The sequence below is a fragment of the Rhineura floridana genome, chromosome 22, assembly GCF_030035675.1.
Source record: "Rhineura floridana isolate rRhiFlo1 chromosome 22, rRhiFlo1.hap2, whole genome shotgun sequence".
Lineage (NCBI taxonomy): Eukaryota > Metazoa > Chordata > Lepidosauria > Squamata > Rhineuridae > Rhineura > Rhineura floridana.
The window spans coordinates 562,569-575,932 of record NC_084501.1 but is presented as its reverse complement, the minus strand read 5'-3'; the positions used below and the strand labels follow the sequence as shown (position 1 = coordinate 575,932).

The following is a 13,364-nucleotide window of genomic DNA, read 5'->3' as shown; positions in this document are numbered from 1 at the left end:
CCCTCTGGTTGCCTCACTTCAGCTTGACCAAAGTTAGCTATTCTTGACAGTGTACAACAAAAAAAGTTCAACATGGAATAGAGGTTTGCTCCATCTACTCCATGCAGTACAAAAGAACTTTAAAAGATCAATAGAAAACACACACATGCGTGTGAGAGTGATCCAGGGCAAATTAAAATCCTAATGCCATTCTTTGAAATTAACATTCATTTATTTAAGGACTTCTCTGAATTGGTTTGAAATCCAAGCTGCTGAAGAAATGTTGGGGCCTTAATTTCCATTTTTTATTTGAATGAAAGCATTACAAGTTGCTGAGATTCAACAAGGAAAAATGAAATTTGGCAGTATCACTAATCATCTATGGAAAGTTAGAATTCTAGTTGTTAACATTTGAGGACTAACATCCCTTCAAATTAATGCTGTTTTCTAAGTACCCCCCCCCCAACGAAAAGACTATAATAGGCTTCCTGTGATCTCATAATATAAGCTTCAAATCTTTCGGAATCCATCCGTTTCTGAGATATTGACTTGGATATAAAGGGCCATGTGGGGATCTTCAACCCTAACCCTGCAAAGCTTCATTCCTCCCCTACCTCCAGACTGCAGCCCCACTGCCCAACAATTGCTGTGAGAGGACTGTAGGAGTCGCTTCTGCTGATTATGTTCCATCATTTTTCTTCCTTCAGCCAGCTAGTTTTTGGGCTCAGTTCCCTCATCTGCAATATGGGGATAACAGTACTGACCTTTCTTGCAGGTCTGTTGTAAGGTATACTCAGATCGTGCATGGGATTTGAATGATGTACGGTCCTATGTTTCGACTGCACGGGAGTGTGTCTTCTCCCACTCAGTTTGAGTGGGTTTTTTTAATGGTTCTTTAAAAAAAAGTCTTCCTTTCCAGAACAAGGAATCCCATTCTGAGAATGGGCAAAAGCAAAAGCAGGGCCTGCAAGAAACTCCAGTACTGAAGGGCAGTAGGGTGGAGATTGTGGCCCCATCATCCTTTTTCTCACTGCTTTCTGAGAGGTGCCCAATCCCATTTATCTATACACAAACTGCTCTATCCCCCAGATCTTTCATTTTGCTCATCTGCAAACTTGAAATCCAGATTGTCCTTTTAAGTGTCAGTGGTGCCCTCTTTGAATGTGTCCATTGCTTTAAGGTATGGCAGGTTTTTCTACAAACTCGTATGCCTGCCTCATAATGAGTGGGTTTAGTGAGACGTCAGTCTGTGCATCTTCTTTGCAGTCTTAAAGTAATTGGCTGCATGTTAAGATATTTGGGAGAGGGTGTGTGTGTATCATAGCCATTAGACCAGGCCCCAACAGCTAGTTACCTGTGGCCAGGATTGTTTTCATGGGACCAAGCAGGAATTTTTTTTTTACCGTTGTTGCCTGTCATTCTGTTCAGTTAGACCAGAAATGGCCACCAGACAGGGTAGTGATTTTGCTGAGAGCTGCTGAAGCATAGTAACAAAGAGGCTGTGGTGCAACTTGGGAAGCTGCTTGTTCAAGTTTCTCTTTCACCCTGAACTCGCTAGGTGGCCTTAAATCCCACTTGGCAATATGATTATAATGTTGACCTATCTCATCATTCTAGGGATTATGACAAGATAGCATATTTATTTGTTACTTGATTTATATCCTGCCCTTCCTCCCAGCAGGAGCCCATATGTGAAATACTTTGAACAATTTAAAGTACTATAGGATTGTTAGACATGCTCTTGTGTCCATGTCACCTTTTTGCATATATACAAGGTCACACTTCATTGTTGAAGCAATATGGCCTAGCTAGTCCAGAAAAACTTCTCAGATGCTTTTGGGATTATATTTGCTCATCTAACAAGTTCATGCACATTGCCTCTTTGAATCAGTAGCTAGTTTTGCATAATGGTATTATGTCACAGAAATTAAATGTCTTTATTATTATTTTGCTGGCAAAATGTGATGTGGAATAAAAATGGCTCCAGCCCAGAGTGGCCAGGAACAGCATCTTCCCCTCCTCCAAATTGCAACAAACCCTTTGGGACTGCCTGGGCATTTTAGCCTATTTTCAAAGGAGTAAATATGACTTAGCAATATAGGAAGCTGTTTCATATTGAGCCAGGCCATCTAGCTCAGTACTGTCTCCACTGGCTGACAGTGGCTCTTTGGGGTTTCTGGGAGGAGAGATGCCAGCAGGGACTGAACCTGGGGCCTTCTCCATGCAAAGCAGGTGCTCCACCACTAAGCTACAGCCCTTTCCCTAAGGCATATATATACACATTCCTGATTGCTGCTGTAGCCCCAGCCGAACTTGCACACTCTACTCTGGGATGCTGACTGCTCTTTTTAAATTTCCATGCAGTGCTGATGAGGCAGAAGAGAAAAGGCTGAGACTTGAGGATGCTGCTGCTGCTGCTGCTGCAGGAGGTGGCAGTCTCACAGTTGCAACAGGCATCACCCCCTTGATGGCTGCAGATGTGAGCAACAGTGCAACAGGCGCTTATAACTATAACACCTGGTACCAGGTGAGTTGCAGTAGGCTTCTAGAACCAGTTCATAGACAGACATAGCAGAGATGGCACTAATGGGCTCTTGGAACCAGGCCATGGCTTGGCCTTTAGCGGGCTGGACTCTCACATTTGATTCAACTAGAGGGTTTGCACAACTCAGTTGAATAGAGTTAATTTGGGCTACTTTGAGCAGGCAACTTAACTGGCTTGTTCTTACTTGAACCAAGCTTTCTGTGTGAATAATCATTCAAAGGAGTTTTTGCTGTCATGTGTGTGGGGAAAAGTAAAACTGTCTACAGATTAAAGAATTTTGTTGATTTAAAACTATCTGGGAAAATTGAAATATATTTGCATATTTCCCTCACTTCTTTGCAGAACTATAGTAGCTATGGGTACCAGAACACATGGAACTACAATCAGTATTACCAACAGACCTGAAACATGAGTGGCATGAGATAGCCACAGCATCTGTGTGACTGAGTGGCCGCTGCAGCTGCTTGACCTGCACATAGAAGCAAAATGAAGTTTGGCCATGAGCTGTAGCCTTCCTCTCTCTGGCAGCTGTAGAGAAACTGAACTGCCCCCATCTGAAAAATGGCTCCCACCTTCTTGCTATGCATTGAGCTGCCCCACCATCTATTACCAGCCACAATTTTGTGAATTTCCAAGATTCAAGGGAATGTTTTATCACCAGCTGATCAGGTGTGGAGGATTTGAAATTACTCATTCCATATGTAGGAGTTGTTGTTCAGCACACAAGGGAGGTTGCCACAATTCTCCTTGGAAACCATTTTGAGGATGGAGTGACCAAGGACTATGCCTGCCTGCCATGGGATTCTCTTAGCAGACTTCATGGGGCAATATTAGTGTCTATTAAATTGAGTCCTCTGAACTGGTACCTTTTTTAAAAAAAACAAAAACAAAACTTTTTCTCCTGTACATTTCATGTGTTGTCATTGTAAATAAACAGGAATTCATTATGTCTTTAACTCCCTGCCCTCAATTTTGCTGAGAATGGAGGTAACCCTGGTATGAGGCAGAATACTACTTAGCCAAGGTTGTCATTCTTCCGTTTGTAACACACACACAGTCTGTGACTTGAGTTCATATGTATGCATGCCTTGTTACTTTATTTAACAGTTTAGGAGGAGCCAAAGGCCACTGCAGTCTTCTCATTCAAGCTCATATCTGCAACTGTATGGGCTAGAACGGTTTGGAACAGGAAGTGTTTTGTTTTTTTCTGTGCTAGATATACAATGTAATACATGAAGCTGTATCCCTTTACTGTTAAATGGGAATTTTTTATAACACACATCACTGTCACAGGCAGAGAGCACTTGACTGACTGTAGTGAGAGGTGAACTTATCTATGCTAAGGTGTAAAGCGTTTCTCCATGGAAGCATGGTCACTTGGCTACGGCATTTTGTGTTGGCCCCACAGCATGCTGGTGTGTCTGGTTTCACAGAAATGCCCACTCAAAGCTCTCCCACACCTCCACCTCCAAAATGACTAGAGGATCACTGTCCTGACCTTTACCCAGTGAAGAGAATGCTGCATGAAGGCTAAGTGCTAATCGGAATGCAGTGAGACTGGAACCCCCTACACCTTCACACATACATAGTCTGCAGATTCACATGTTTAAGAGGGATCATTTGTTCTAGAACAATGGTTCTCAAACTTTTCTTTCTGTGGACCACTTGAAAACTGTTGAAGGTCTTGACAGACTTTTTTCCTGCCTGATATAGCAATTGTAATGTGCTGTGCTCCAGTTGGGGGGGCCCTTTTTCTAGAAGACTGTCAATCCTTAGCAAAGGGGGGGGTAAACTGTATCTGCTCTTTAAAGTTTGATACTTGTTCTAAAACCCACCCACTTTGGAAGAACAACAGCAACCAGGATAATCCCTTGTCTGCTTCTCTAGCAAAAGTGCTACTTACTCCATGACAGGCATCTAGATGTTACACTTGGCAGAAGGTAGAAGACTGCCAGGATACACCTGTCCAACATACTGAATGTGCTATTTCTTGCAGTCTTAACAGCAAATCTCTAGGGCTAACAAGTCTAATCCTCTCGTTCATTCCTACTCTACTGGTCAACCACATTAGGAAAGTGGCTCCTACAAGAGGATAAATGGGAAATCTGTTCATAAGTTTTTTATTTAAAAGCCTTTGTCCATCAGCCAGTTTTTTAATTCCTGGTCGAAATAACCCTTGATGCGAATACTACAGGCAAGTTCATTTACTTGAGTAAGTGGTGTCTGTCCAGACAGCTGTGTGAGGAATGCCTTCACTTCATTTTCAAGGGCCTGAGAAGAGATGAAAAGAGGTCAGAAAGTCTGGCTGCTGCATTCCATTGAAGCGTTCAGCCACCTTCAGTTCCACAAGCACTGGCTAAGAACAAACAGCACAGCCTGAACTTTGCAAAGGGTTTGTACTTGCTAAACAATCCTTACCCCATACACTTTGGCTAATACTCTCCATGCTGTTAATAAGATCACAATCATTTATTTTGGATTAACCTTGAACTATAGATACAAAATCTAGTTCTTTTGTCACCCTAAAGTAAGATCAGATAAACAAACTAGTAGGGTGCGTTATGCAAAGGCTGCAATGGGGTAGGGTGGGAAAGGCCAAGGGACGCTTGAACTACATTCTCAGTGGCTGTGCAAAGCTTGGAGTTTTGCTAGACCAACCCTCACTGCAAAGGAAAAATCCTAAATGCATAAACAATGAGAGGGCACCTACCCAGATGTTGCCTTCAATCTTCCTGATGACAGTCATCTTCCTGCAGCCATGGGTTGTATCTGTGTAAACTGGGATGTTGTGCATGCGTGACCGCCGTACAAAGTAAGGAAGGTCAGGAGGTGGATCTAGTGTTAGAGAACATGACAAAAGCAAAATGCCTGGTTCTACAAATGATATCATTTCATATGACTAAAAACCTGGGCAGAGGAGAGACAAGTATATTTGTTCCACCCTCCCTCCAACTCTAATTTTAGAAAATCCTTAATTTGTGTAATTTAAGCCTCAGAATACCTTGAGGTTCTAGGAAGGACTTGGATGAGGAAGGAGGCTAATGAAAAGCAGAACTAAGAGGTGTATTTCATTGTATATAGGTGCACTCATATCCAGGCAGCTAACAGTGCCAGTCTTGCTTCTCTTCAGCAACAGAACTGTGTGATGTGCCTGCCTTCAGTATCCAGTTAAAACTATCATGCCCAAGGCGTCCTCTAGTTTCTGGGATCCCAACTGCATTTACAAATTCTTTTAGCACTCCCCCACAAAAAAAGCTAGAAATTTTTAATCTTCTAAATTGGGTGGGGAATTAGCTCCCCCACCCCTTGCAGGGTACCCACCAATCATCTGACATGACAATGACATTGTGATGCTTTTGCCCACATGGGTCGTGCTGAGCACTTTCCAAGGAGCTAGTCCCAACCATCAGCTGGTTGTCAGGTCTTGCTGGGCTCCTTGCAAAGCTCTCCACCAGACCAAACAGGCTGATGGTTGGTCCTTTCAGCTGACCCAGGTCTTTACCTGCCCCATACCTGACATCATATATGCTGTCACATGTAGGGTGGGTGGACCTGGTGGGCCTAATTAGGCCTGTGGACACCTGCTCTAAATAGCCTTGATTGTTAGGCAATCAAATTCTCATCCTTTCCCAGCCCCATTTCACCTTGTGATGGCCTCCATCCAGAAGGGGTGGGATATCTGTCATACTTGGGGGGTACAGGTACTTGGGTGAGAGGTATAAGCCTCTCCACAAATGTATATTCATCAGTAGATTCAACAATCCCTGGATACTTCTGGCATGCAGCACTGGGTTCTCCTGAGGTCTGCCTCTGAAATATAAAGAGACAACAGTCAAATCACAATATCCCCATGCAAAATTCTTGCCACTTTATTTGTCTGCTACAATGGCAGCGGTAAATCTGTTATAGAGAATCTATCTTTCTTCAGCTATGGAGAGAGATCCATATGCTAGTAGGAACCACTGAAGTTAGGTGCCCGAGACCTTTTAAAAAAAAGTCTTATCAAGCCATTTTTACCAAATAGAGTATGTGCAGCATTGTGGAGGGAACCTTTGAAGACTCTCTGAGCCCAACACGTTGCTTGATGCAGAAAATCCATAGCAAGAGCTCTCCAGTCTCAGCTTGAAAACCTCCAGCAAGGAAAGCCAACCCTACTGCACCCCACCCCTCTAGGTAATCACATTGTTGCACCACTCACTGTAGATGGAGGCTGGAAAAAGTTAAGTTTGGAACAGAGTCCATCGTAAACTGGCTTGGGAGAATCAGCCTGGCATGCTCTGAGCTTCTACAAGGTTGGGCCATGCATTGATTCTGTCGGGGCACTAGTACTACCTACCAGTGTTTGCCATTTCTCTCTCTCGTATTAAGAAGCAGATCGTTATAAAGACATCCTGTGGCTCCACTGTCTCTCTGCTAAAGGGAACTGACTTACGTTCAAACCCTTGTTTAGTCATAAAATCCACTGGATGAGCTTGGGCCACTCTTTATCTTTCCTAGCCAAGACCCTAGATTTGTTGGGAGAATAAAGGGGGGGCGTGGAGGAAGAGATCCGTATCTTCCTGTCAACCTGAATTTCTTGGTAAAATGCATGAAAATAATAGAACATATAAAGGAGGGGGTGCAGAACCAACAGTTCGCCATATGTTGTTGGACTACAACTCCTATTGCCCCCTACTGCTGGCCAGGCTAATTGGGGGTAATGGGAGTTGGGCTCCCAAAAACATCTAAAGGGCCAAAAGTCCCACCTCCCCGCATGAAAGGTTATTGTGCCCACTCCCCTGCCCCAAAGTCCACAGGGAGAAGACACTCCCCGCACCCATCGCTCCTCGCGCCACTGCAAACGGGCGGAACAGACGCAGGCTCGCAAGGCTGGAAGCTACACCAGATGATTTTCTGTCTGTCGCGCAGCTGCCATGCCCATAAAGGTCCGTGCATTAAAAACAACCCCCGTCGTGTGCCGTTCTTCCTCCAACGCTCCCGGTATCTGGCAGCTCTGCGGCCCCGCCCTCTCTTAAACCCTGCCCTAGCCGCCTGTACCGTATGGGCCGCTCCCAAGGGCCGTTGCCGCCGCCCTCCTCCCAGCCGTAGCAGCGGCAGCAGGTGCCCCTTCTTTAGCCCAGCTCTGGCTACAGCAAAAACAGAGGCCGCCATCTTGCTCCGCCTGTGGCAGAGGACAAAGCAGCGCAGGCTGATGGCGTCACGCGGCCCCACCACCATAGAGATGCGTGGATCGCGAAGAGCCCGGCAGGCGCGGCTAACCATAGAGGCGCCGGCGCCCACACCGGCCCATCCTCCTCAGTGCGCCTGCGTCCTTGTAGTCCAGCCCCCTCCCCCGACCTGCCTCTTTCCTTTCTCTCGTCTGCGTGTGCGGCGCGGCGGCGGATCTTTCACTCCATCTTGGATCTTCGGCGCGCGACGGTGAGGAGGGAGACACCCCCCGCTTGGAAGGTGGGGGGCCGGACTCCTGGGTCCTATTTGCGCGGCGGGGGTTGGGCTGGACTCGGCCTTGGCCGGTTTCGCGCTCAAGCAGGTGGGGCCGGGCCTGGCGGGGGGCATCGGGGACCTCCCTGGGTAGGCCCTTCCGGAGATGCGGGCCGGCCGCGGGGAAGCCCTTCCAGGTGGGCGTCGACTGGCCACTCCTGGCGTGTGCGATGCGCCAGGTTCTGGGCACATTCCGGGCGGGGCTGGTGGGCAGCTGGCTTCTGGCCCCGCCTGCGTGAACAGGGGAGGCCGCTGCCGCAGCGGACCACCGGGAAAGAGGAAGAGCGCCTGAGCTTCTGCCGCCCCGTCCCCTAGGCGGGAAGAGCTTAATAAGCGAGGAGCAGCCGGGCCTCCTGGGGCCTCCGGGCGGGTGGCAGCCAGGCTCCTGGGCCTCGTATGGCGATGCCCGGATGTTGCGTGAAAGCGGGGAACGGAGGGTGTAGGATTCTAGGACTGCGATCCTAAGACGCTTCCACACGACACACTTCAAGCATGTTGGTGCCACTTCAGCAGTCATGGTGGCTCCCCAAGAATCCTGGGAACTGGGTTTGCCCCTCATAGAGTTACAGTTCCCAGCACTCCGTAGGGAGCAGGCATGAGGGTTAAAGTAGCAGCAATGTGCTCTAAATGCATGGCATGGATGTGACCATAGGAGTCTCTGTGAAGGAGGGTTGGGGCGGCTCCCTTTGCATTTGCAGTGGGCAGGCCAGGACCTTCACGCTGTAGCTGGTCGTCTGGAGCTGGTCGTCTGGAGCTGGTCCTGGTGTGCACGTCTTGCTCCGGGGAGGCGATAATCGTCGACCCCGGGAGGCACGATGGCCAGGCTGGCCTTCTCTAGCAGACGCTGTTCCCTGTACCGTTTTGGGAAGGATGCACACAAGCCGCTTTGTGTGTTCCTGAACGAAAGTTAGGGTCCCTCAAGCAGTATCCTGCTGGAAAGTGTCAGGTTGCCAGGACGAAGTTCTAGCGGACTGAGCAGAGAGGCCTGTGAGCCATCACTCCTGTTCCCAGTTGGATGCTAAAATAGCAGCATTACCTTGACCACTACTTTTCAGAATGGAGAATCTCCCAGTCGAAAACTGGTTGTGGGTGGGGAGAGGCCAGAGGTCACTTATCTTGGGGACTGAGATCCCGCATGCCCATCTTCTCTCCCTTGCCTCCTAATCTGTTTGCTGGTCTCCTCAGCACAGGTGGAACCATGCAGCTCTTCATTCGTGCACAGAATCTGCACACCCTTGAGGTGTCTGGGCAGGAAACAGTAGCTCACCTTAAGGTAAGGAACAGTTAATTTATCCTATTCGTTACATCATTTGTTATGCTATTATCCCACCTTTCCGCCCAGTGGTGCTGATAATACAGGTAAAATCATCATCATCATCACTGTTTATTTTGTATGCCACCTTTCCATAACAATTTATGCACAAGGCTGTTCACAACATGAAGAGAAAAAAGTTACACAGTTCACTGTAAGAAATAAATTCAAATGGTCAATAAGTTAACAAAAACACATTTAAAAACATACAATAAATTGATACATCCTTATAATTCCTAATAAAATCCAACAATAAAAGCATAATCCCAATAACAGCAAAACAAAAAACTGACCAGCAGAAATTAACTTTTTACCCAAACAGAAGCCCCTAAACAACACCCCACAGTCAAGGTGGTCTCTGGCATCTTCAGGTAGTGATACCTTTTGTAGCTGCAGTCAATCAAGGCCCCACCCTCCCAGGCCAGGTGGAAAGAGGCCAGCAAGCACGGAGAGAGTCTTATAGCCAAGATTAAATAATTTAAGAAAATTAAAGGGAATCTTGCTAATTTGCTATTGCTGGAGCAGCAACCAGGTACAGTCTCCTTCTCTGGCTCAGAGCAACTGTTGTTTTTGTAAAACCATCACTTTCTCCTTGCCTTCTCCTTAACACCCAGGCAGCTTTGCCAAAGGGCGTTCAGTCTCACTAGGTTCACCACAATAGTGAGTGTTGCTTCTGCTGTTTCCTGAGTTGGGAAGGAATTGCCGCATAGGATGGATGGATTTCAGGCTCTGGGGTTGTGGGGGTTTTTTTGCCATCGACTTGTTTGTATTAGGTCACTTGGAGCTGTTCGGCTCCACTCACTTTCTCTGTGGGGTCTGTCAGTTCTCTGCTTGTGTGACCTGTTGCTGGGGAGAGGATTTCTGGGACATGGTACTTTAGGGCAGAGGGCTGTGGCCTTTCAGTTCCTTACAGCTGGTTCCAGGCTTGTACGGTATGAGGACTAGGGCTGCTGTCTTAAGGCAATGCTGTGCAGCAACTCTGCTTGGGTTGAGGCAGTCTGGTTCTGGTTAGTGCAACATCTGCATCAGTGGCCTCCTCTCCTTCCAGGCATTGTAAGTTGCCTAGAGACTGTCCTGTCCTAAGTACCTTCTTGGGGTGGGGTGCGGGTGACGGCTAGAGGAAGAGCTAGCTACATGCCCTGCTGCATTTCTGTTGTAGCTGCCTAGAAATAGTGGAAGAGAAGTCCCCTTTTACACAAGAGCTGCTAGTGCATCTTTGCTTGCCTGTGTTCATCGTACTGCCCTTTCCAATTAGAGGGGAGTGTTTTAATGAGTCAGATGAGGCCATGTCTCTGACTTTTCTGCTTTCTGGTTTTAATACTGTAAATAGTTTAATTCTATTTTAATCTAGACTTTTGTATGTTTTTAAGTATATGTGTTCTTTTATCTGGAAGCCGCCGTGAGTTCCAGTTTTGGAAAAAGGGCAGGGTAAAAATAATGATAATAAAATAATTAAATAAATTCTCCATTAGGCCCACATTGAGTCCTTGGAGGGCATTGTGCCTGAAGATCAGGTGGTCCTCCTGGGTGGGACTCCCCTGGAAGATGATGCGATCATTGGGCAGTGTGGTGTCAGTGACCTCACAACACTGGAGGTTGCTGTGCGCATCCTGGGTGGTAAGTATAGAGACCCCAGATTTTTTGTTGGGTGGGGCACCAAAGTGTTGGTAGCGTGTTGAGGTTTGTTGGATCTGGCTTATTAGAAGGCCAGTGCTGTGTATTGGTCCAGGGTTAGGACTCTGCCCTCTGTATACAGAACATGCAAAGTAAACTGTAAAACAAAACCACAAACATAACTATCTGAAGGGTGAGATAAGGTGGGAGTCTTTATCCTGTGCCTTTACTTACCCGTTTCGTTTTCCTGTGAGAAGCTGATCCAGTATTCCCTTTCTGGGCCCAGATGTCATCTCATCAATAAGGTCCAGGGCAGCGATGTTTGCTTTAGCCCGCATCTTTCTGCTTACTTCTGTAAACAGTTCAGATGCCCCTTGTGGCCTCCCTTGTACCGCTTTTGTTTTCTCTCCTCAGGTAAGGTCCACGGCTCCTTGGCTCGTGCTGGCAAAGTGAGAGGCCAGACCCCAAAGGTAGATCATTGACCAAGATTGTCCCTCGGAGGCAGCTGCTTCCATGTATTCTTCTGCAGGCTCTTAAAGGGGAAGGGTTGCTGATGTGCAGGTTGCAAGAGTCCTCATTTGCTGCCTGTGGGTGAGAATCTCTGCTCCCCACATCCTCCAGCAGCAAATTGGGAGGTACTTTTGCTTTTCCCTGCTGAGTTGGGTGGGGGAACTGCAGGCCACAATGCCACATTGGCATAGTGTGCCTGAATTACAATAGAGGCAGGCTATAGTCCGAAGGCACGAGGCTGAAGCAAAGCAGGGTCAGGTCTGACCAGTGCCTGGATGGGAGACCTCCTGGGAACCATATGGAAGCTGCCTATCAGGAAAAGAAAGGCGTGGTATAAATGTACTAAATAAATAAATAAATAAGAGGCAGAGATTCAGGAAGTTTAGTTTTCCCCAGCATCCTCTAGAAACAGAAGCTGCTGGATTTTCCCGTCCATAGCTTGAGGTACAGGATTGGGATAGTGTGGAAAGTTGTGAACAGACTAATCAGTAGCATGGTTCTGGGGCTGACACATCAAGGGCTAGACGGTGCAGGGTGGAAACTGCACTTCCAAGGGGGTCTTTTGCTGATGCCTGGTCAATTTTCTTCTCCAAGGTTGCTAAGCAAGAGAAGAAGAAGAAGAAGACTGGCCGTGCCAAGAGGCGCATGCAATACAACCGTCGCTTTGTCAACATTGTGCCAGGCTTTGGCAAGAAAAAGGGCCCCAATGCCAACTCCTAAGCTGCACCCAGTTTACTAATAAATCTGATATTATCCTGGACCTGGTGGTGATGGTGCTTTCTTAGTGGTTGTGGTGGGAATAACGGGCTGTGTTTCATCTGATCTGAGGGTTGCAGCTACTTTGGAGCTGAAGAGTTGTGCTCTTGGGGGGGGGGCTGTGTACAGGCTCCAGTTGGGCACCTGAGATACTCTGCTGAGTCACACCAAGGTGCATCTGTCTGGCCAGAAATATTATTCTAGGAAAAGCTTACCAGCACAACATGACAACAATGCCCTTTGCAATAGTATGCTGTGGGGATTGGTAAAAAGGATGTTGGAAGGCAATTCATGCCTCTCCAAAATACTTGGGTGGGGGTTGTTCAAAGCCACAAATTAGAGGCTCAGCTAGAATGTATAGCACAGTTCAAGAAAGGAGGAGCAGAAACTATTTGAGGCAAGACGTGTTCCTTTAGAAAATTGAAGTCTTGTTCAAATGAGAACAAAAAGCACAAGCTTTAGCTAAAGAAATGCAAGCAGTCAGTAAGGGATGCGAAAAAATTTTGAGTGTATTGCTAAAACATGAACAGAATTTTAAAATACATTAGCAGCTAGGGAGGTGGTTGGACCCTTGGACAACAAGGGTGTTAAAGGATAAGGAGATTGCCATAATGTATTTAAGAACTTCACCGGGTGGCCTCAAATCTTAATATGAAAGGAGAAAAATGTCTCCTTATCCACTTCCACACCGGTCATAATTTTATACTTTTCTCTGAATATAAAAGCCCCAAATGCCTTCCCCTTTTCTTACAGCAGAGCCACTCCATCCCCTTGATAATTTTGGTTGACCTTTTCTGAACCTTTTCCAGCTCCACAATAGCCTTTTTGAGGTGAGGTGACCAGAATTCCAAGCGTGGTCGCATCATAGATTTATATAATGGTATGATATTGGCAGTTTTATGTTCAGTACCATTCCTAAAGATCCCTACCATGGAATTTGCCTTTTTCGCAGCTGCTGCATTTGGGGTGGATGTCTTCATCCAGCTATCCAGGTCAGTCACCGCTAGTTCAAATCCCAGGAGCAAATACGTGAAATAAAGGTGTTCTGGCCCAATGTGCCTCACTTTGCGCTTGTTAACATTGAATTGCATGTGCCAGTTTACTGCCCACTCACCTGTTTAGCTACTTTGCTATAGCCTGTGTACTATATATTGTCTATTAACGAAG

General features: G+C 46.7%; 3 protein-coding genes across 7 annotated transcripts in view; 2 read left to right on the top strand and 1 right to left on the bottom strand.

Moving 5' to 3' along the window:
• The window catches only part of LOC133375105 (pre-mRNA-processing factor 39-like), a 40,672-nt gene extending 37,200 nt beyond the window's left edge, over positions 1 to 3,472 (top strand). For all 4 annotated transcript variants that reach the window (XM_061606627.1, XM_061606626.1, XM_061606624.1 and 1 more), the window contains 2 exons: positions 2,344 to 2,506; positions 2,867 to 3,472. In XM_061606627.1, the coding sequence (XP_061462611.1) occupies positions 2,344 to 2,506; positions 2,867 to 2,929 (226 nt within the window). In that variant the 3' untranslated portion in view covers positions 2,930 to 3,472. The remainder of the gene's footprint in view (positions 1 to 2,343; positions 2,507 to 2,866) is intronic.
• A 1,145-nt stretch (positions 3,473 to 4,617) lies between these two features.
• MRPL49 (mitochondrial ribosomal protein L49) lies at positions 4,618 to 7,801 on the bottom strand. Its single transcript, XM_061606631.1, has 4 exons — positions 7,562 to 7,801; positions 6,169 to 6,334; positions 5,235 to 5,359; positions 4,618 to 4,795 (listed from the first exon to the last, which is right to left on the bottom strand). The coding sequence occupies exons 1-4, from the start codon at positions 7,784 to 7,786 to the stop codon at positions 4,649 to 4,651; spliced, it is 663 nt and encodes a 220-aa protein (XP_061462615.1). The 5' UTR covers positions 7,787 to 7,801; the 3' UTR covers positions 4,618 to 4,648.
• Positions 7,802 to 7,835: 34 nt separating this feature from the next.
• On the top strand, positions 7,836 to 12,201 carry FAU (FAU ubiquitin like and ribosomal protein S30 fusion). Of its 2 annotated transcripts, none has more exons than XM_061606632.1 (5): positions 7,836 to 7,942; positions 9,196 to 9,278; positions 10,790 to 10,934; positions 11,346 to 11,401; positions 12,036 to 12,201. In XM_061606632.1, exons 2-5 carry the CDS (start codon positions 9,204 to 9,206, stop codon positions 12,159 to 12,161), a joined length of 402 nt encoding a protein of 133 aa, XP_061462616.1. In that variant the 5' UTR covers positions 7,836 to 7,942; positions 9,196 to 9,203; the 3' UTR covers positions 12,162 to 12,201. The 2 variants fall into 2 exon arrangements, with proteins under 2 accessions (XP_061462616.1, XP_061462618.1); XM_061606634.1 differs by having other exon boundaries at positions 7,852 to 7,972.
• Positions 12,202 to 13,364: the final 1,163 nt, after the last annotated feature.